At 34.9% G+C, this 20,810-nt stretch overlaps 4 protein-coding genes across 4 annotated transcripts; 1 reads left to right on the top strand and 3 right to left on the bottom strand.

Moving 5' to 3' along the window:
- Positions 1-640: 640 nt before the first annotated feature.
- SMU1 (transducin family protein / WD-40 repeat family protein) lies at positions 641-6,308 on the bottom strand. Its single transcript, XM_012999534.2, has 16 exons — positions 6,001-6,308; positions 5,296-5,506; positions 4,825-4,977; positions 4,473-4,521; positions 3,923-4,006; positions 3,345-3,448; positions 2,927-3,013; positions 2,796-2,849; positions 2,606-2,701; positions 2,204-2,331; positions 1,957-2,083; positions 1,764-1,823; positions 1,512-1,619; positions 1,209-1,309; positions 959-1,010; positions 641-846 (listed from the first exon to the last, which is right to left on the bottom strand). Exons 1-16 carry the CDS (start codon positions 6,030-6,032, stop codon positions 748-750), a joined length of 1,545 nt encoding a protein of 514 aa, XP_012854988.1. The 5' UTR covers positions 6,033-6,308; the 3' UTR covers positions 641-747.
- A 943-nt stretch (positions 6,309-7,251) lies between these two features.
- Positions 7,252-9,585, bottom strand: AGL12 (AGAMOUS-like 12). Its single transcript, XM_088815952.1, has 7 exons — positions 9,162-9,585; positions 8,678-8,768; positions 8,236-8,297; positions 8,019-8,121; positions 7,885-7,926; positions 7,749-7,790; positions 7,252-7,657 (listed from the first exon to the last, which is right to left on the bottom strand). Exons 1-7 carry the CDS (start codon positions 9,341-9,343, stop codon positions 7,526-7,528), a joined length of 654 nt encoding a protein of 217 aa, XP_088672078.1. The 5' UTR covers positions 9,344-9,585; the 3' UTR covers positions 7,252-7,525.
- A 5,466-nt stretch (positions 9,586-15,051) lies between these two features.
- LOC105974399 (uncharacterized) lies at positions 15,052-18,427 on the top strand. Its single transcript, XM_012999498.2, has 4 exons — positions 15,052-15,607; positions 16,073-16,689; positions 17,385-17,900; positions 18,161-18,427. Exons 1-4 carry the CDS (start codon positions 15,166-15,168, stop codon positions 18,320-18,322), a joined length of 1,737 nt encoding a protein of 578 aa, XP_012854952.2. The 5' UTR covers positions 15,052-15,165; the 3' UTR covers positions 18,323-18,427.
- Positions 18,396-20,596, bottom strand: LOC105974400 (putative 12-oxophytodienoate reductase 11). Its single transcript, XM_012999499.2, has 5 exons — positions 20,423-20,596; positions 19,699-19,839; positions 19,485-19,615; positions 19,173-19,349; positions 18,396-19,066 (listed from the first exon to the last, which is right to left on the bottom strand). The coding sequence occupies exons 1-5, from the start codon at positions 20,509-20,511 to the stop codon at positions 18,453-18,455; spliced, it is 1,152 nt and encodes a 383-aa protein (XP_012854953.2). The 5' UTR covers positions 20,512-20,596; the 3' UTR covers positions 18,396-18,452.
- Positions 20,597-20,810: the final 214 nt, after the last annotated feature.

The raw sequence follows: 20,810 nt of genomic DNA, 5'->3' as shown, positions 1-20,810 counted from the left end.
TGTAATAACTCAGTAACAACTCAGCTCTATCGAGTCATGGCTAATTAATTACAATAACAAACACATATTTACACACACACACACACACACACACATATATATATATATATATATATATATATATATATATATATATATAATTGAGACCAAATCCATAAGTATGAGACTTGAGACCTGATTCGTTGAGGGGAACGAAATAAATGGTCAATAGTCAACTCGTGCCTTTTCTCTTACACCCATACTTGAGTTGACTTGTAATAATGTCAACGCGTCTTCATAATGAAGATAGAAGAGCACTGTAATTAAATTAGACAAAAGAGAAGAGAGAGAGCGATTGGCTGCAATGGGCGGTTAGTTTGAATCCCTCTCCGAGCAGCAATAAATTCAGTACAACAATGAACAAACATCACTCTTACCCAGAAAATAAAGAGCCACACAGTATGGCTTATCACAGTGGAATGAATTTGACCTAACCTAAAAATTAAAATCAAATACCACTTTATTAAATATTCGCATGGTGTATGTGGGACAGTTACCAAACATTTATCATGGACCAGCCCCTAAATTTAAATAATATTTTTCCAAAAAAAGAAATTAAAATAATAAACTGTTGAATATAAAGACTGAAAAGGGATGGTGTGGTTCAAGAAATAAATTTACTCAAAATGATTTTGTTAAATCTACAAGGACAATAACTTAATACAGAATAAATAATCCTAGTTATAACAAACCATCGTATGTTTAGTTTTAAGGCTTCCACAGTTTCATTGCGCTGTCTTCGCCGTAAGTTGCGACGAGATTTATATGAGGATGGTGAGTTATACCAATCACCTCTTTCTCATGTACCTGCCAGTAAAAAAAAAAAATTACTCGTGTTCGGAGAAAATAATTATTAAAAAAAAAAAAGCCACCTATTGGCTTATATAAGATGGGAACAAGCGGATAAAGCTTAACTTACCTTCATTAGATGTTCTAGCTTGCCAGATTGATGACTGAAGCAGTACAAATTTCTGTATATAATTGAATATGTTAGTGAATATAACCTACCAACGAAGTGGAGGAAATACGACAAATATCATGTGAAAAGAACACAAAACGAGAGCACTACGGTAGCAAATACGCAGCTATAAATAAGAGATTTTGGTGACAGAATTAAACAAATGCTATTGAGGTATACTGAATGTATAAGCACTTGATTTGCAGCATACCTGTCTTCACCAACACAATATATCCATTCCCCTTTGGGAGATACACAAGCTGCCATAAAATCTCCACCTTCTCTTTTACCAGACGAACAACTTTTCACAACCTTAACAAAAAAGCAATCACATCCAGATTAAAGTAAAGCAACATCGGCCTTCTCAAAAGAAAAAAAAAGAACATGTTTCTCGTCTTGTTCCATCCATTTTTTTTTTTTGTTCGCTTGAGGCAGTTGGATAATTAATGTGTGTGTTAAGTTGCGGGGGGGTAGGGGTGGGGGTGGAGTAGTGATAAGAAGCAGATAATCGTACCTGGCCTTGGAGTGTCATGATGTATATTGACGATGTCTTGTTGCACACAATTATGTGATCGGGATTTTTGGGGGAAAGATGAATAGAGTTCACAGATGCATCACCTCCCTGTAGAGCATATAAGACGAAGTCATCAATTCAAAGTTAAATATATAATAATAAAAACAAAAAAATGTTTTAGAAAAACTTGTTCAGCACATATCGGTTAAGCTCTAAATTCTAATAAATAAGCGATGATAGAAGAATAAGTACCCTTAGAGGAGGTGGTGGCTTAAATGTCTGCAGACAATCTGTGGTCTTCACATCCCAAACCTGAATGTCATTATTAATATGTATTACAAACAGAAAGTTCAAAAGACCGGCAATTTTGGCACTCAATCAATAACAATAAAACTGGGATAACTTACTTTCACTGTGCAAAAATAAAAATAAAAAATAAACTTACTTTCACCGTGCAATCACTGGACGCAGTTATGATACGAGAACCATCAGCAGTAAAGATGGCATCATTAACATAAGAAGAGTGGCCACGGAACTCCTTCAACATCTTCCCTGATTTCAAGCCATGGATCCTGTACAAATATAAGGCGAAGAGTGCATTAAAAACAGAGACAAAAGTCGAAGACATGAGAGCAAGAAGCAGCAAATGCAATAGCGAAATTCTCGAGTAAGTAGTCATAAGTTCAACAAACCTTGCAGTGCTGTCAAATGATGTACTTAACAACTGGGTCCCATCTCGAGAAAAGATGACACTAGTGACACCCTCAGAATGTGCACGCTCTAGCCGACGCAAGCACTGTCCAGTTCTTATACGCCAAACCTATAGATCCAGGAAATTATTACAACCATTTTCTTGGATAACTTCCAAGCCAACCATACATTGCATAGGCCATCGTAAAAGAATAGACAGCTATAACAGAGTCGCATTTGAAATAAACCAATCACTAGAACATTCCGCATAGTTTCTTCCTTCTATTTTCTTGTGTCAGACAAGTTGAGTTCTTCTTTTTGCCCATATAAAGTGTCCAGGAAATAAGTCAAGAAGAAGAAACAAGTAAAGAGTTCTCATTTGAGAAGCAGAAGTTTGGTGTTACCTTTATTTTCCCATCTTGTGATCCAGATGCAAGCATCTCAGAGTCTCTACTAAAATCGACACAGAGGACAGGGTCGTCATGCATCATAAATGTTTCCTGCCAAAGTTAGTGCACGGTTGTACAATTATCCACCTAAGCAAATTTGAAAACAATTAAGAAGATAGAAAAATTAGTGTGATCAGCAACTCACATCAGCCTGATATTGGAGATCCTTCTTCAGTTTTCCACTTATGTGATCCCAAACCTAAAATGCACTAAAATTAGGAAACCATAATTCAACTCCAAAAAGTATCACAATAAGAGAGATCCATAATAGATAACCTCAATGAATCCATCAACTGAGCAGGAAACAAGAAATTGCCCGTCCGGAGAGAACCGAGCACACTCTGGATGACTGTTCTTCCCAAACTGCAGCCAATTACCAGTGTGAAATAAGGACAGAATTGATGTCCATATAGAAAAATCACCGAAAAATAACAGGCAAGAGGGACAAAAAGCAGATGTTCAAACGTATATATGTTTTTCCCCTTGAACAAGACATGGTAACAAGTAAATGATGATTCAATGAAGCAGAAAATGACAATTTTTTTTCCCAAAGATGACATGATCGTTATTTTTTTCAAATGCAAAAGCAAACTAAACATATATATGAAACTAGCATTTTAATGGAACTTCACATCTGAGGATCAAATTAAAATATGAATAGAGTATCAAAATTCATGTTAGATGTACTACTTACCTTTATAGTGTGGCCAAGAGTTGTTGGGTACATATCTTCTACATCTTGCTTCATAGCAGCTGTTCCTCGGAACAGGTCGAATTGTGTTCCAGGTGGAAGCAAACCTGACCACCAAAATGAGGTTAGACAATGCACAAAGCCACCTCTAACAGGTAAGAAGAATTTGACCAGAATATAAATCAAACTTAGAAAATCATATGGATAGTCAGTTTGTAAGCATGTTATGATCAGATCTTTTAGCGATCCAAAGTGATTTGTTCTTATGGCCCATTGCCTGTATCCAAATTCAGGTCATGTCTTAAATGCGCTGAACCAAAAAGTCATCCCAAAACACCAGTATGCAGCAACTAACAAAGTTGTTAAACACCTCTAACTAATATATTCTCTTGTTATGTCTTCAAACAAAGTGCTGGATTCACAAGTTTAACAAAAGATACGTCAAATCAAAGTTTACTTTTCATCACTTTGTTCCGTAAGAAACACCTGCAGAGCAATTGTAGTTTTTAACATACGCACACAGCAGAGTTAAAATGAGAAAACCATAGCTCAAAATCATGTGGCCCTTCTATAAATAATACCTTGATGTTGCTGCCACTTCAGAGCCTGACCAATCAAAGCCATTAATCGTGAAGGTGGAACCACCGAAACTTCTGCTGCAACAGCTGTAATATAGTTGAACAATGTATGTGAGAGCAGATACCACACGAACAGAACCCTTACATACTGATCTAGCTGTCTAATGACAGTGAAATTATCCACTGCTACCAAATCTAAGTCCTTCATCACACCATGACGAATCTTTGTTGAGCCTCATGTGAAGTTATCATTGCAAGTTTCAAAATATTAGCTACAGGGGCTTTGGGAGAAACTAAAAAGACCACTTATTGTCTTTTACCTTCCAAGTACATTTAGAGGTACCTTATCTGCCTAGTAGAAAGTTTAAGGTATCCTAAATCTAGATATATATTAAAGGCGAAATACATTTTTTTTTTTTGACTCAACTACTCTATATATAACACCAGCAAGCAAATATGGCATAAAACCATCTTCCTAAAAATTTGGCGAAACATATACAAGCAACTATGATCTGATGGGTGATCTAACAAAATACAAATATTAAGATAAAACCTTGAGCAATTTGGCCACGCCTTTTCTCCTTTGATGAGTCTTGATACACCTGTGCATAAGATGTAAAGGTCAGTACATAATTAAAAAGTAATTTATGTAAGTCTGAATAAGTATACAGTTCAGAAATTGTTAGCAATGGTGAAGGACATAATCTAGTGTACCAGTAACACCTAATACCAAAAAAAAAAAAAAAATCCTTTTCTTTCTTGAGGTAGTCAAAGTAACAGGATATACAATTCTGAATCCCCTGAGAACTGTATCCTCTTACATGTAATTAGATTTGATAACATATATATAAAACAAGCTTAGGCAAAGTGGAGAGAGCCTCTCGAATGAAGAAGACCACCCATACCTCATTTGGGTCAAAGTAAGTCCGAACCAGTAGATGCTCAAGTCGTAAGTATCGCTCTGGTTCCTCCTGTTTCATGACACCCATCACCTGAGTTTGTCTCAATATAGCTCGTGCTGTATCTATCTCCCGAAGTTCAATCATTTCTAAAACAATCTGACATAAACAAAGAAAATGAGAATAATTACCCAACGAATGAAGAACAAAATTTAGTAAACGATCCAAAGAAAACAGAGATTCCTTGAAACGATATCAACTAAACTAGGTTCACCACATGGTTTAAATTTTCTGTTCTTCTCGTGTTTCCTTAATTTTTGCTTGCTAATATAGAGTTTATACATTGAATATGAAGATGATGAGGTGGAAATCACAGAGTTTATGTATTGGATGTGAAGATGGTAACTTTACACACGAGTTTATGGACATGGAAATAAATGACAAACGTTGGATGGTGTTTCACACATATAAGCTAACCTGTTCATATAGGTCTTCTAATTTCTTCCGAGGAAGTTTGAGTTGTGCAACTTGAGGTAAGATTGCATCCCACCTTCCACTATTAATATCAGCGATAAATGTTTCATGGCTGTCCACTGTATTAAGAGACACCTGGCACTCATTCTGCAGTGTTTGAAAAGTTTGATGCAGAGAGTTTTCTTTACAGAACTGAAGTACAATCTTGATTACACTGCAAAGAAATCCACGAAAACAAATTATAATCACGACTAAGTGGCATAACAAGATAGATCTCAAATGTTCTGCAATGGTAGTCAATATGAGGCGAACCAATATACATCAACAACCGGAAAGAGGACAAAAGAGAGACTATAAAGTCTAATGTTCAACAAAGTGGACATTGAGTTTAAGAACATAGCTCAAGTGTGAATTATATACCAATAAACACCATAAGATAAAGTAAATGAGCAATTACCATGCGGTAAATCAGTGAACATCATAACACGAAAAATATCCTAAAAAGTAGAAAAACAAGCCGACGCAGCAAATTTTCAGAGATTACTAAGACGCAAATCCAATTCCGAAATTTTAGTTTACCTCCAACTATAATCCTAGCTCAGAGAACAGACACAACAAGTAATAAACGCTAACTCGTTTCAAATTATGGGCTTTTCGATAGCTAAAATACGAATTCACAGGAATGTAGCATAAGGAGGCGAAGCTTACTCTCTAGCTTCAATTTCCAGTGTCGAAGACATGGTGTAGTTTTCGAGAATATATTAATCTGTTAAACCCTAATATTCAAAACCCTGCCAGATTTTACCCAAATCGTTCCTCTGTGTGACAGGGAGAAGGAGAGTGGGAGAGAAATTTTACAAATATGTGAGCCCTAATTTCCCCAATTTTCTGGTGTTATTTGGCTGATTTAACTTGCTCATGCTGCTAGTCGCACCCGGTGGTTAATCCGAGTAGTTTCTTGCAATTTATTAAATTGCTCCCAAAAATAATTAACAATAAAAATAGTACAAGGTTTGACATATTTAATTTTAATAAAATTGAACAGTAAAAATCACGTTCGATCTTCATAGAAGGATCTATTTTTATTTTTTAATTGACTCAGCACTGATTAAATTTTAATTGAAATCAATAAATAGATCAAAGAAAAGAAGAAATCAATCTAATTTTTTTTACATGAGATGTATAAAAAAATGATGTAAGTTAAGATTTGAATCTTTATTCTTTTGATCTGCTTTGGATCTAAAATGAATTAATCAAAAATTCGTTCAATACGTTCAGTCCAAACATGATAAAGCTCATTCGGTGACAAGAATTTTTTTATTCTTTAATTTTGACCATTGATTATCTTTCCTCTATTCTCGACCCTAAAATGTGATATATTTCTCTCTCTCTCTATTTCCTCTTATCGTACCATCACATTTAATTCTCCTAATCATTTTCAGACGACACACATGTTTGACTATGATGATGGTTATAATTCTACTCTCTATTTTGAAGACAATCTTACTTTTACATCTATATTGTAAACCATTCAGAAAGAAAAGAGAAATAGACACATACAAATGTGAATCTCTTTCGAGTTATAAATCTATTTTATGAGAGAGTGAGATCCAATTTTAAGTGTGCGAGGTAAGAGATTGAGTTCAAATCTATAGTTGAGGTTGGGGCGAGTGGGCTGGCCTAATCTGAGTGATTCTGATTTGAGAAAACGGTTTCGGTGAAAAGTGCTTTGTGTGCTGGGCTGTTGGTGCCACATCCGATTTTGCATTAATTAATTGTTTGTAATTTTTTTTTAATTGGACCATGTTACATTCATTTGGGCTCAGCCCATTTACAAAGTACAAGAGACATTTCCATGGGTAAATTGTTGGACCATCAAAACATAAATTCATTGATACTTTATTTGGGCCATCAATTTTTTATCCATCAAACTCATATATAATAATAATGAAAAGAGAATTCAACAAAATGATTGAATAACTCAAAACATAAAATAAGAAACAAATTACAAATGCGTTCAAAGCCCCAACATGGCAAACAAAACAACACAACCAGAAAATTACACAGACGAATAATTATACAAGGACAAGGCACACTAGGTACGTAGGTAGGTAGTTTGACACATGACTTAATTAGCTAATTAAATCGATCGAGCTTTAATTATTTAAATTTGTTACAAGAAAACAAAGCCCATGCATGCCAATACTAATAACATGAACAAGAAGAGCATATGCTAAAACTGAAATATTTCATTTGGTATTGTTAGTGGGTACTGATGATTTATGTTGTTAGTGGTTATAAGTGGGTACTGGTCAAAATTAGTCAACATTGGTCCCAATTCAACCATCCCATATTGCGCATCGATCTGCATGCATATCAAAATTCATGTTCTTTTTTAATACGTTTCAATATACCAAAATTAAATTAAAAAATTTATATTATTATACAAATCATACCTTCTCTTGAAGATGTTTGTTTGCTTCCTGGAGTATCTCTTCCTATATTAATAATAATATCATGATAAATTAAAATGCAGAAATTCAATTTAATTTTGCATGGCTTATTAACTGAACTAATTAACTCTAAGCTAACCTTATACTTGAGTAGCTGGATTTCTTGAGCCATGATATCCATCTACATATGTGTAATAATGGTTAGTTTTATAAATTCAGGGTATACATGCATGTGTGTGTATATTATATATGCATGCAATTGTACGTACGTACCTTTGCGGAACGAACATGATATATCCATATCTCGAGATATTTCTCAAGAACATTCAGTTCGACCGAAGTCATTGGATCAGCTGATCCCCCTCCAGCTATGTACCTTTAATATAATTATTACAAGTTTCGGTTTTCAATTCATCGTAAATTTATATAAGAATTAACTCATGTATATATATATATGTCGTGATGATTAATTATTAAATATAAAGTTTACCTCAATCCTTTCTGCAGTATCTCAATCTCATGCTTAAGCATGCTAATCTCTTCTTTTGCTTCCTAACAGCAGAAAATTACCATTCAAAACCAGTAAATAATATTACGACATAACTAATTATTTAATTCAAAGACTATAATGTGATGGATGAAATAAGTACGATCTATATATTTGATTGTATGTTATGTGTACGGTGTTCAAGGATCGAGCGACCGTGGAATATAATTAAGGGTTCGATCGACAGCTAATTTACAATTATTAATTGCACTTTCAATTAGAGAATCCGGATCAATGTGCGTGCACTAGGAAAAAGGCACCAGATTCTGTCGTCCCTTTTGTCTAATCAACAGTACTAATTAATTAAATTCAAACATACTTTGAAAGCGTGATTAGAGATAATTTAAATTAATTAGAGGTTGTCAAAATTAATTGGCATACATACCGTGTTAATTTGCTTGCCTTTGGGGTGTTGAGCTGCTGCAGGGATTTCACGGTTATACTTCATGTACTTCTCAATCAAACTTGGCATGCTTCTTCAATATATATATATATTAATTAAAAAACACAAATTAATTAATCAGTACATGCAGTAGTTAAAGAGACTAATTTCCTCAGTACGTACGTAATTAATTAGTACTGTTACGTAGAGCGAGGTTTGCATGCATGGTTACGTACACAATCATTAACTATCGATATCATACAAAGAAACTCGTGACGTTCATGCTTATCGATCTGCAGCATGCCGAGAAACGAGCTTATATGCCAATAGAGCATAACTAGCACGTGCGTGCATGAGAGAGAGAGAGAGAGAGAGAGAGAGAGAGAGAGAGAGAGAGAGAGAGAGAGAGAGAGAGAGAGAGAGAGATCTAAAGAGAGAGAGAGAGATCTAGAGAGAGAGAGAAGTAGCTAGGGTACTACGTACGTACCCTTTGGTGGCGAGTTCATAGAGCTTGCCGTGGGCGGAGAAAATGAAAAGACCGATTTCAGCATCGCAAAGCACAGAGAGCTCCTTAGCCTTCTTTAGAAGACCTGCGCGCCTCTTGCAGAACGTCACCTGCCTGTGCACCGGATTCTCTATCCTCCTCATCTGAATCTTTCCACGCGCCATTTATTACTTTATATATATTTCCAAATATCGACGATCGAACCACAAATTAATAATTAACTCAAAGAAACAAATTTTTTCTTTTTCTTTTCGAGAAATAAAATTTTTGAAGCTGTAATTAATTGTCTGCAAACAGACAATCAACCTCCCACTAGTTTGAACTAGCTTCGAGGCAGCTGTCTGATCACTACTCTTTCGAACTCCTCTCCTACACTTAACTCTCACTAAAACAACACACTTACTTCATCTTCTACACAACAATCTTATATATATATACACCTTCTGATTCTCATTATTCCACATGTTATTAAATATTATAATATATAGCTTGTAACACAATGACACTTGGCGATCGTAGGCGTTGGACATTTGTTGCCTAAAGACAACACAAAACTTTCGCAAAGTCGGAAAAAGACTATTATACCCTCCTAAAGTACTCGTGCCGCTGCATGATTGGTTGGTCTAGGAAAGTCTTACATGCAGCTGTCCACACTATACTACGTACACTTTTTATAATTATATTATTTGTGCTTAATTCAGAAACCTTAATTTTGAACAAAAATATTATATAATTAAAATGAAGTGGCCATCCACAATGCAGAAATAAAGTTGTATGTGTGAATGTCTAGTCAGCAGTGCAATACTGCTTTTCATGTGCAGCCAAACAAAGTGTAATTGTGTTGGTGAACCAATGAGCAATGAGCTGCCCATGTTATTGGGGGCTACATACTTTATTTTTTTTTTTTTTTTTTTTTTTAATTTCAATTTCCTTACCTACTTTAAATTAATTTAATTTCCCCCCAGCCTCTCCAACTTCCTATGACCAATTGTTCTGCTTTCTGTCTCTTGCATGTACATGTACAGTACTAGGATTAATTGCATGACGACACTTTTCTATTTTATATTGCATTTAATATTTTTCTAATTACCATTTGGTTAATTAATAATTAGGGGTCTTAAGATATAGGTCCCTAGTGACAAAATTAATTAGAATTAAACGACAAGTTCAACTAAACATTTGCTTCACATCATTTTATTAAATTCATTCCGAAAATGCCCTTTCACTCATTTATATTTTTTCAGTTTACACTCTGCATTTTTTATGTAATTATAAACATTTTTTTTTCTTATTTATAACATTTTTCTGAAAATTACGATTTTTTTTCTTGTTTTTGTTAAATAATTCAGCATATTTCAAAAATACGGTATACTATAGTGTACTATGTTATACTATGGTGTACTATCGTTTTTACACTATTATTAAAAAAATAAAAATTCTACAATATTATTAAAAATTACAAAACAAAACTTGTTTTTTCGTTTTTGTTAATATTTCGTTTTTTGTTTTAATATTTTATTCAGCAGATTTCGTTTTCATAAGGAGCAGATTTCGTTTTTCGTTTTAATATTTTATTTGTTGTAATACTATAGTAGATTATGGTATACTACGGTGCACTATGGTCTACTACGGTATACTGCCAAACCCTAGCCGCCAACAACACACAACCCTCGCCAACCCTAGCTGTCAATGTCAAACCCTAGCAGCCAACATCTGCAGCCGTCGCAACCGTAACCTGCCAACTTTGGGAAAACCTAGATTTATGATTTTGAACCCAAAGCAAGCAAAATCTCTTGAAGATCAAGATCAAATCTCCACCATAACCACATCCCCGCCGCCGCCCACAACACCTCGCCGCCATCTCAACCACCACAACTCGCCACCACCGCCTCCTCCACCACAGCCCCCGCCGCCGCCCACAACACCTCGCCCCCATCTCAACCACCACAGCCCGTCGCCACCGCCTCCTCCACCCCAGCCCCCACCGCCGCCCACAACACCTCGCCGCCATCTCAACCACCACTGTCCGCCGCCGCCGCCTCCTCCACCTCCACCACAACCCCCGCAGTCGCCTCCTCCTCCACCACAACCCTTGGCTTCAGCTATTATTGAATTAATTAGCAAGAGAGAGGTATGGAGATATAGAGATGAGAGAGAGATGGAGAAAAAAACGAGAGTGAAAAAAGAGAAGAGAACGTGTGATAGAGGGAGGGAGAGAGAGAACGTGAGAGAAATCAAATGATGAAATAAATCTGAATTGGAGAAACGTGAATATGTAGGTTAAATAATTTAGGGTATAAGAGCAAGATATGGATTAAAAAAATTAGGGATGTGGCTCATATATTATTTCAAATTAAGATTAATTAAAAAAATGAATTTGAACTTGTCATTTAGTTGAAATTATGTTTCGTTTGAGGGGCTCATAGCACATTACCCCTAATAATTAAGCCCTTTTCCTACAAGCCCATTTATAATAAAAGTATGTTATCATGATCATGATACAAAAACATTTACTATTATTCATTTTATTGCTGGTAACTCACTCTCTCTCTCTCTCTCTCTCTCTCTCTCTCTCTATATATATATATATATAATGCAGGAATTTATGCACATAACATTGTTGGTATTATACTCTAACTACATATGGTTGTCCACTCAGAGACAAGATCAAGTGCCTATACACATCAATTATATTTGCATGCACTATTTAATGACCTAATTAATCTTTAATCCTTAACTTATAATTAATTAAAAAAAAAAGTGAAAATTAAAGGGCCAACAAAGTTTCCTCTACTCCCATATATATTAATTAAGTTTAAAGCTAGCTAATTAGAATCTTGTCAAATCAAAGAAAACCCTAATTAATCAACTGCCTTTGATCTCTTACATCAATTGCATCTTGATCATTGGTCGCATGGAAGAGTCTTTGAGGAGTCGGCACGTCAATCCTCCTTCCACGTGGAGCCATGTCCTTGATTCTACCATTTGATATATATATATATATATATATATACACACACACACACATATATACATACACACCTGCTTTTGATTCTTGAAAATCTTTTCACAATTTTTTTTCAAATGGAATTCAAAAGGGGTATTAAATTAATCCAGGTTCTCAGGCATAAACAACTTTTGGATACAATTCTTTAATTTCTAGTGGCTGGTAGAGTGTGCTTTGAGAAATAAATAAAAATAAAAAGGGCAAAGCACAACAAAAGCAGAACAATTAATATCTTCATGAATAATTAAAACTTAATTAGCTGCAAACAAGTTGCATTAACAAAAAGGAAATTAATTGATGATATATATTCCTTTGATAATCAAAAGATTATTCCTTTTTAATTTCATATTCATAAATGTGTGACGGGATGTTGAGGCCTCATCCATATACCACTTTATGGATAGGTCAAGGCCGCACCACCTCTTTTAAAAATTTATATAAAGTAATTTCACTATCGACGAATTTAAATAGAAGTGTAACTGAGTTGAGCCGGCTCGTAAGACTGACGATCTTATAATATATTAAAATATATAATAAATACTAATAAAAAAAATCCCAATTTAATAAAATTATAGAAGTATGTAAACATATGCATGTTTGAAAAAAAGAATGACAAGAATGTACATTATATTATACTTTCGAAATGAAAATGAATGGTGCACTACTAGTGACTTTAAAAATAGGTCAAAAGAGTACGATTAGCTAATTGCCACAACAATTAGCAATAGCACTTAACCTTTTTTTCATTTAAATACTAATTAATTAATATGCTTTTATTTCTTCTTTAATCATACTTTTTGTTCATAGCCTTGGAAGCTTCCTTTCACTATTAGAACATCGTTGAATTAGTACATGTTAACATGGTAGTTAAACTCGCGAGATATCGCGATATTTATCGCGATACGATACGGTCTCAATCAAAACGATACGACTTGGGCTCTGTATGTAAATATCGCGAGATATTGTATCGTATCGCCATATCACGATACGATACGATACGATATTTACGATATTAGTCAAAATATTTAAACAAAAAAAAATATTCACAATTTCAGGGCTGAAAAACGGATTTCAAAATAACCCTTCAAATTCACAACACTAATCCACCTTTCTCACTTCATTTTCTTCACAAAATATCACAATATGGCTACCCTAACTCAATTTCTATATGTTCTTGTTATTTTTTTGCGATTCAAGTGCGAATTTATGAGTGATAGATTAGTCTTTTAGAAATTATGAGTGATATATATATATATATATATATATATATATATATATATATATATATATATATATATATATATATATTATTGTTTTAGAAATTATGAGTGATAGATTGGTCTTTTAGAAATTAGGGATTTGAATTTGAACTTTGTTGACGTTATTTTAAGAGCAACAGTGACTTTTTTTCTATTTTATAATGCAATTTGAAATTTGAAACTTGATTTGACTTTAAAATATTAAATTTTAAATGTTTATAGTATTTATGTATGTAAATATATATATTTTATTATTTTTAAAATACCATACGATACGATATACGGAGAAAAACGCTAGGCCGATATTTTCTGATTCGATAACCATGCATTTTACATTGACGAGGGAACACAGCCAATCGAAATGCACTAGGTAAATCGATATTAATTTGTTGCTCCGCGCGATGAACATTTTTTCTAGTGTATATAATAAAATAAAATAAAATAAAAGTCACAATTTGAATTATTTTATAATCAATTATACTTATAAAAAATAATCAATTATATTTATTGAAAAAATAATAATGGTTTATGACAAAATAGGGTTTAACCTGTGACTGTGCAAGTAGTTTAAATTTTCAATTGTACCGTAATTGTAATTTTAATTTTGAAAAAAAAAATATATATATATATATAGATTTTGAATCTAATGAGTTCGAAGCTACCAATAAATATAGATCCATAAAATATGGTTATTAAAACATAGCTTCGAGCCTTCGACTGCAAAATCCCCACGTTTAAAAAACTTTTTAATTTCTCTTTTCTTTCCCACTAAGGCTTCTGATTGGACTGCACTTTTACAGAAAATAATAATAAATAAATTTGATCCAAAATATATATAATAATTACCACTAAGGTACGGATTAACGATACCATTAATCATTAATATAACATAACAATTAAACTTAATTATCTCAAGTGGTATTTGGTATATATCTTCAAACTGTTTTTTTTTTTTTTTTTTACCACTGAATGTTGGAATTTTCATAACATAAAAATGAATTTATAAATATTATTATATTGTACTAAAGTTTAGTTAAATATGGTCCTATGATAAATGTACTCCACATAGTAAGTTGAAGCATTATTTAAAGGCTTGAGGTGGATTTTCACATGGGTTAGATTTTTTTAATTGGGCATTTTATGCGAATCTTCTTAGAATCTCTTTTTTCTAATTTTTTATTTTTTTAAATTGGTAATTCGTATATATTCTCCCACCAAATATAAATATATATATATAACGGTTTATTTAATTAATTGGATTTAACTTTTTAGCCTTTCCTTTGTTAGACTTAGATCCATGACCAATGAAGAGAGACCAAATCATCCTACACAGATTTATCAGATCTGTCCGGATGCTGATTAGCATTTTTGGTTCATTCGTTTAATCAATTTTTCTTTTATTATTTATTCCATTTTAGGAATCTTATTTATTAAATTAATTAATTTGTGTTAATGGGCCATAACCCACGTAGCCCCCAAATGGCCTGGACTCTAATTAACACTCCTGGCCCAAGTTTGTAAGCCCACCTAAATACCAATTAATAAATAAAATTAATTTTTTATTCAACTATAATATAAAATAAGTAATGAAATTGATATTTTAAATGTAATTTCAGAATATTGAATTTCGGAATCTGAAATTTGGAAATCAAAATCGGAATTGTGAATTGGTTTATAATTTCAACCCAGTGTGAGATTGCTGAAAGTAAGGCACCTGGCAATGCAGTGGCACCCACCCCTGAATTTGCCTTCAAGCACTTTTAGTGAAAACGACGTCGTAGCACTACAAACTGCATTCTTTGGAGTTGCAGAAAATTGTGGGGAAAATGATGGGTTTGATCAGAAGGATATAAACTTAGTAGTAAGACTCAGTTTTGTACTTGTTGAGCTTTTTCAGAGCAAAAAAATGATGGGTTTCTTCATATGGCTGATTGTTGATCTTCTTATTATTGATGTTGGGCAAGTTCATTCAGCTTCCATAACTCAATTATCAGAAGCTAACTCCTATGTTTCAGTGATGGGGGACCCTGGAATGAAGAACCCTAATTCAAGATTTGCATTTGAATCCTGGAATTTCTGCAATGAAGTTGGAATTCACGCCCCAAACATGGCCAGTCCAAGAATTGCTGATTGTACTGATCTTTTCTGCCCCAAATCAAAAGGTCTACTATAAAAAAAATAAAAAATCCCTTCTTTAGTGTGTGTGTGTGTGTGTGTGTGTACACGTGTGCAATTTAGTGAAGGAATAGAAGAAAACAATATGGTAATAGTGGAGTAATTAGTTTTATATGCAATATAATGATAATGCTGATCAATGATCATTAAGAAAGAACCCTGCTTTAGTTGGAGCTGAATTTAGGACTAAGCTATTATTAGAGTAAGTAAATTAATGCTAATCGAGTTGAGTTTGCTTTAGAGTAATTAGTCGTTCGAATTGGTAAATGTTTTGAAGCCATATCATCGCTCTATTGTGCACTATGTGCTTAATTCTATATTCGTCGAATATTCGAGTACCAAAGACTAGTATTCCTACGAATAGCAGTCGTGAATCTGGCTGTTATCGATCTACATATAAGTATCGGATTTAAGGACATTGTGTAAACAAGTGATTATTATTTGATTCTTAGATGATAAGAGAAGCAAGTGTGAAGTACACCAAAGAGTGAACGAATCGGACAACAGATTAAGAGCCGGTGACAAATTCCCGATCAGCGAGTTTAAATCGTACACAGATCCTGATATTTACGCTGTGGAGAAGGAAAAATATCTTGGTTCTCTTTGCCAGGTGTCCGATTCCGACGAGCCTTGGTATTTTTGGATGATAATGCTGAAAAATGGGAATTTCGACAAGAACACTACACTTTGTACTGAAAATGGGAGGAAAGTTGCTAAAATAGAGACGAGCAGAAGTTTCCCTTGTTTCGGTGAAGGGTGTATGAACCATCCAATCGTGTACCGTAATCAGTCCGAAATGGTTTCGTTCGGTGGCGGTAAAAATAATGTGTCTCTTGTTGGAGGGTTTTACGGTACGTATGATCTTGATGCTAATTTGAGTGGTGGTGTAGGAAATAACTCGTTTTTCACAGTTTCGTGGGAGAAGAATTTAAGCACGAATAGTTGGATTTTGTCGCAGAAATTGACGACTTCGTTAAAGTACCCGTGGCTTATGTTGTATTTAAGGTCGGATGCAGTAACCGGGTTTAATGGAGGATATCATTACAACGGGCGTGGCATTATGAAAAAGGTATGTGAAAAGTAGTTTCTGCTTTTATTTTAAGGTCTTGTTTGGTTCCTAAGATGAGATTAGCTAAAATCGGATGACAATCGGCACTTTCAATAGAATTCTAATTTCTTTGGAAGTGCAAAACTCATTCCAATTTTGTTCCAAGAAAAATGGGAAAATCGGAAATTGGAATGGTGAAGCTTGTTCCCAAACCGGAAATTTTTCGGATCCGAATCGATGAAATCGAATATTCCAATTTTTTTATGGCCTAAAATACAAAATACATAATAATATTGATATTATAAATGTAATTTTGTTTGGGGGGGGTGGGGGGGGGGGGGGGGGTGTTTTTAGAAATTAGAATCGAATCGAAAATCATAATCTAATTTATTTCAATTCCGTTAAAAAATTGAAAAAAAATCGGAAACTAGACTTTTCGGAATTCGAATAAAAAATGTTATTCCAAAATCGGAAATTTTCGGATCAATATCGGCGCAATTCGGAAATTCAGTTCAAATTTCCACCCCTAATTGCGTGAGATCCCCACTTCAGTTGCACCTCCGAAACATTATTGGACTAACCAAACATCCAATAAAGTCCAATTATTTAATCAATCATTGCTAATCTTACCAACCAAACAAACCCTTACAAATTTTCCCACGCTCTTTACTTTGCATGGATTTCTTGAAATCCAATTGTTAACAATATTTATACAGTTGCCAGAGTCTCCAAACTTCAAGGTCAGATTGAGTCTACATATTAAACAAGGTGGAGGTCCAAACAGCCAATTCTACCTCATCGACATCGGAAGCTGTTGGAAGAACAACGGACAGCCCTGTGACGGAGACACTGTGACAGACGTTACTCGTTACAGCGAGATGATTATAAATCCATCAACCACAAATTGGTGCAGCCCAAATAAACTCGAGTCTTGCCCACCTCACCACATAACTATCAATGGAGAGAAAATACATAGAAACGATACCTCTCGATTTCCATACTCCGCTTACCATCTCTACTGCGCACCTGGAAACGCGGACTACTTGGAAAAACCGTACGATATTTGCGACCCGTATAGCAACCCACAGGCACAGGAACTCGTGCAGATTCTCCCCCATCCTGAGTGGGCCCCGCATGGCTACCCCGAAAGAAAAGGTGATGGATGGATTGGCGATCCAAGAACTTGGGAACTCGACACTGGAGCCTTGTCTAATCGGTTATATTTCTATCAGGTAATTTTTCATCGGTTTCAGTTACGGAGCCAACTTACAGCTATGGGGGCCATCGCCCCCCCCCCCCCCCCCCCCCCCCTCCAAAAATCTTGTATTTCCATATACGTACTTATTATTTTTCGTGTTTTTCATTGGTTTTATGTTTTATATAAAATACTAGAAATTTGTGAAACGTAAGGGGGGGCTATGGCCCCCTTGGCTCTATGCTGGCTTCTCCACCGGTAATTAATAGTATTTTTTCCATCATCACTCTTATGCAGGATCCGGGAACAAAGCCAGCAAAACGGGTATGGACTTCGATCAATGTGGGTACCGAAATATACATTAGCCCGTCTGGTGTTACTGCCGAGTGGACCGTCAGCGACTTTGATGTCTTAGTTCCTAAAGTTACAGAAGATGATAATACCTATGCAGAAATATAATGTCCCAAAGTTCATTTGTTGACATGAAAATAGCCGATAATTAAATTACAATAGCGTAATCGAACAATTATAATTTGAATATAAATCTTCTCTTCATTCGAAAAATCATGACCAAAAGTAGAGGCCCTATCTATAGGTTGGGGACCTTCCTTTCATCAAGAAATGGATAGTCAGTATAGCCAATAACAGGATCTGCAACATAAAATGTTGCCCTATGATATTGATTAAGCGGAGCATTAATCTCGAATCTCTTCGGTAAATCGGGATTAGCCAAGAAATAACGACCGTAAGCGATGAGATCAGCCCTATTTTCCTCCACGGCTTTATTACCTTCTTCCCTGTCATAACCACCACCAACGATAAAAGTACCTTTAAAAGCCTTTCTCATCGGTACAAGACTGTGCAGACACTCCGTTTTTGTTGTTATCTTGGTGGCAGTTGTCATCCTAGGTTCAACCATGTGGCAATAAAGAAGCTCGTATTTGTTCAAAGCCTCCGCCATGTAAAGGCCGAGTGCTTTCGGATTTGAGTCTGCACATTCCGCAAAATTTGCAAATGGGGAGAGCCTTATTCCGACTCTGTAAGCTCCGATTTCGTTGGTCACAGCTTCGGTTATTTCTAGGGCAAAACGGCAACGGTTCTCGAGGGACCCACCGTATTGATCCGTTCGATCGTTGACTTGGTCTTTGAAGAACTGGTCTATGAGATAACCATGTGCACCGTGGATTTCAACCCCATCGAAACCTGTGATTTACGTTTATTTGTATTTCAGAAACACGAGTTTTTTTTACCAATTCAATATAAAATAGGGATGCTAAATGCAATAAACTTGGTATAAGAAATATCCTACCAGCTTCTATAGCATTTCTTGCAGCAAGTTTGAAATCATTGACAATAAGTGGAATTTCGTCGGTTTCAAGCCTTCGTGGAGGAGAAAATTGTGCAACATCTACACCGTTAGCGCGAACTTGTGGAGCGATTCCTTTATCTGTACATGATAACGGAGCCTGCCCATTTGGCTGGAACCCTGAAAAATGAAGCTTAATCAGTAATCAAGCACACGAACCTTGTTTAAAACGTGGGTCGAATAATCGACAGGATAATCATTACAGTAAAGATCATCGATTATCGAACGGTGAAAAAAACAGAGTAATGAAACTACCTGTGTTTGAAACCCTGCCGACGTGCCAAATCTGGCAAAAGAATATTCCACCCTTTGCATGAACTGCATCTACGATGGGTTTCCACGCCTCGACTTGTTCCTTTGTCCATATTCCTGGAGTATGTGGGTACCTTCGATACGAGAAAAAAAAAACGTTACTTTAATGAAACATGAAATACGATATTACATGTATACGTTGTTAAGTTCTTTTTACCCTTGTGCAGTGTCGGAAACTCCGGTGGCTTCGGACAAGAGAAAACCGCCTTTCGTTGCCCTCTGCGAGTAGTACAGTATAGCATGTGGCTGAGGAACGTTGTTATACGATCTTTGCCTAGTCAGCGGTGCCAATACAATTCTGTGAAATCATAAACGTAATTAACTCGGGAAATTACGATTTACAGATTCTAAGTACGAATAACTAACACGATATCTATTGCGCCTATTGTCGTTTTTAGAGCCCAAACCGAAACCGAAAACTGCTATCAATCAAAGGCCATTCGAACAAAAACTGTAGCGACTTTGAAACGAAGAAACGAGATAGTATACATGTATGTTTTCCGTCAAGAAAGTGATCGAAACTTGCAGAAGAAGCTAGATTAAACAGTTTCACACTGATGGGAATGTAAACTAAGAACAGATGCTAATTATCATGAGTATAATTAACTAAATATCTGTCTGAACTCTGAACTGAAAATCAAATTCACATCTTTTTTATCTGCTAATTATAAAAAAAATCAAACTAATTAAGCACCGACTAGAAACAATAATCACAGACAAAACTAAACATGATGACAAAATACATAAGATGTAACAAATTGCCTGCCTTTCAGACTAAGAATCCCAATTGAGGGTTTCCCGTAACAAAAACTTAATCTACATTTCGAAATCCTCGGTGAGTTAAAAGTTAAAAGATTAAAAAGGGTGGGATTGTATTGTACCTATGAGAAAGCTGGAAATTTCCCATTTTGTAGGGTGTGAGAAGAGGAATTTGCTGCTTCTCTTGCTCCTTCTCGCCATTGATTTCCATGTTTTATCTTTACTTAGAAGAGAAGGGCAAATATTATTGTGAATGATTTGATGCTCTCACACTTCACCCGCATTTATAGAGGGCAGCTATATGGAATTATTATTATGCACTTATTTTGTTGACCCAAAAAAGTAGGAAAGCCAAATAAAAATTTGATCTTGATTACATCATGCATGACGAAATATATATGTTGTAAAATGTAAAGTGAACCAAGAAAAGATGTACTTGCCAATTTCGACATAATATTTGAATAAAAGATTAAACTCTTCAATTATAAAAAATAAAAAAAAAAAAAAAAA

This window comes from Erythranthe guttata, chromosome 3, assembly GCF_056151865.1.
Source record: "Erythranthe guttata isolate IM_541 chromosome 3, IM_541, whole genome shotgun sequence".
NCBI classification, from domain to species: domain Eukaryota; kingdom Viridiplantae; phylum Streptophyta; class Magnoliopsida; order Lamiales; family Phrymaceae; genus Erythranthe; species Erythranthe guttata.
Note: the sequence above shows the minus strand (reverse complement) of the source record. Positions and strands in the feature narration are given on the sequence as shown.

Coding starts and splice junctions, on each gene's coding strand:
- SMU1 (XM_012999534.2), bottom strand. CDS start 6,032: ATGTCTTCGACACTGGAAATTGAAGCTAGAGA. Junction 5,507..6,000: donor CTGGAAATTGAAGCTAGAGA/GTAAGCTTCGCC, acceptor ATTTCTTTGCAG/TGTAATCAAGATTGTACTTC. Junction 1,011..1,208: donor TATTGTGTTGGTGAAGACAG/GTATGCTGCAAA, acceptor AATTATATACAG/AAATTTGTACTGCTTCAGTC.
- AGL12 (XM_088815952.1), bottom strand. CDS start 9,343: ATGGCGCGTGGAAAGATTCAGATGAGGAGGATAGAGAATCCGGTGCAC. Junction 8,769..9,161: donor TATGAACTCGCCACCAAAGG/GTACGTACGTAG, acceptor TATATATTGAAG/AAGCATGCCAAGTTTGATTG. Junction 7,791..7,884: donor TCCAGCTACTCAAGTATAAG/GTTAGCTTAGAG, acceptor TTATTAATATAG/GAAGAGATACTCCAGGAAGC.
- LOC105974399 (XM_012999498.2), top strand. CDS start 15,166: ATGCAGTGGCACCCACCCCTGAATTTGCCTTCAAGCACTTTTAGTGAA. Junction 16,690..17,384: donor GGCGTGGCATTATGAAAAAG/GTATGTGAAAAG, acceptor ATATTTATACAG/TTGCCAGAGTCTCCAAACTT. Junction 17,901..18,160: donor ATCGGTTATATTTCTATCAG/GTAATTTTTCAT, acceptor ACTCTTATGCAG/GATCCGGGAACAAAGCCAGC.
- LOC105974400 (XM_012999499.2), bottom strand. CDS start 20,511: ATGGAAATCAATGGCGAGAAGGAGCAAGAGAAGCAGCAAATTCCTCTT. Junction 19,616..19,698: donor GTTTCCGACACTGCACAAGG/GTAAAAAGAACT, acceptor CTCGTATCGAAG/GTACCCACATACTCCAGGAA. Junction 19,067..19,172: donor AAGAAATGCTATAGAAGCTG/GTAGGATATTTC, acceptor CGTAAATCACAG/GTTTCGATGGGGTTGAAATC.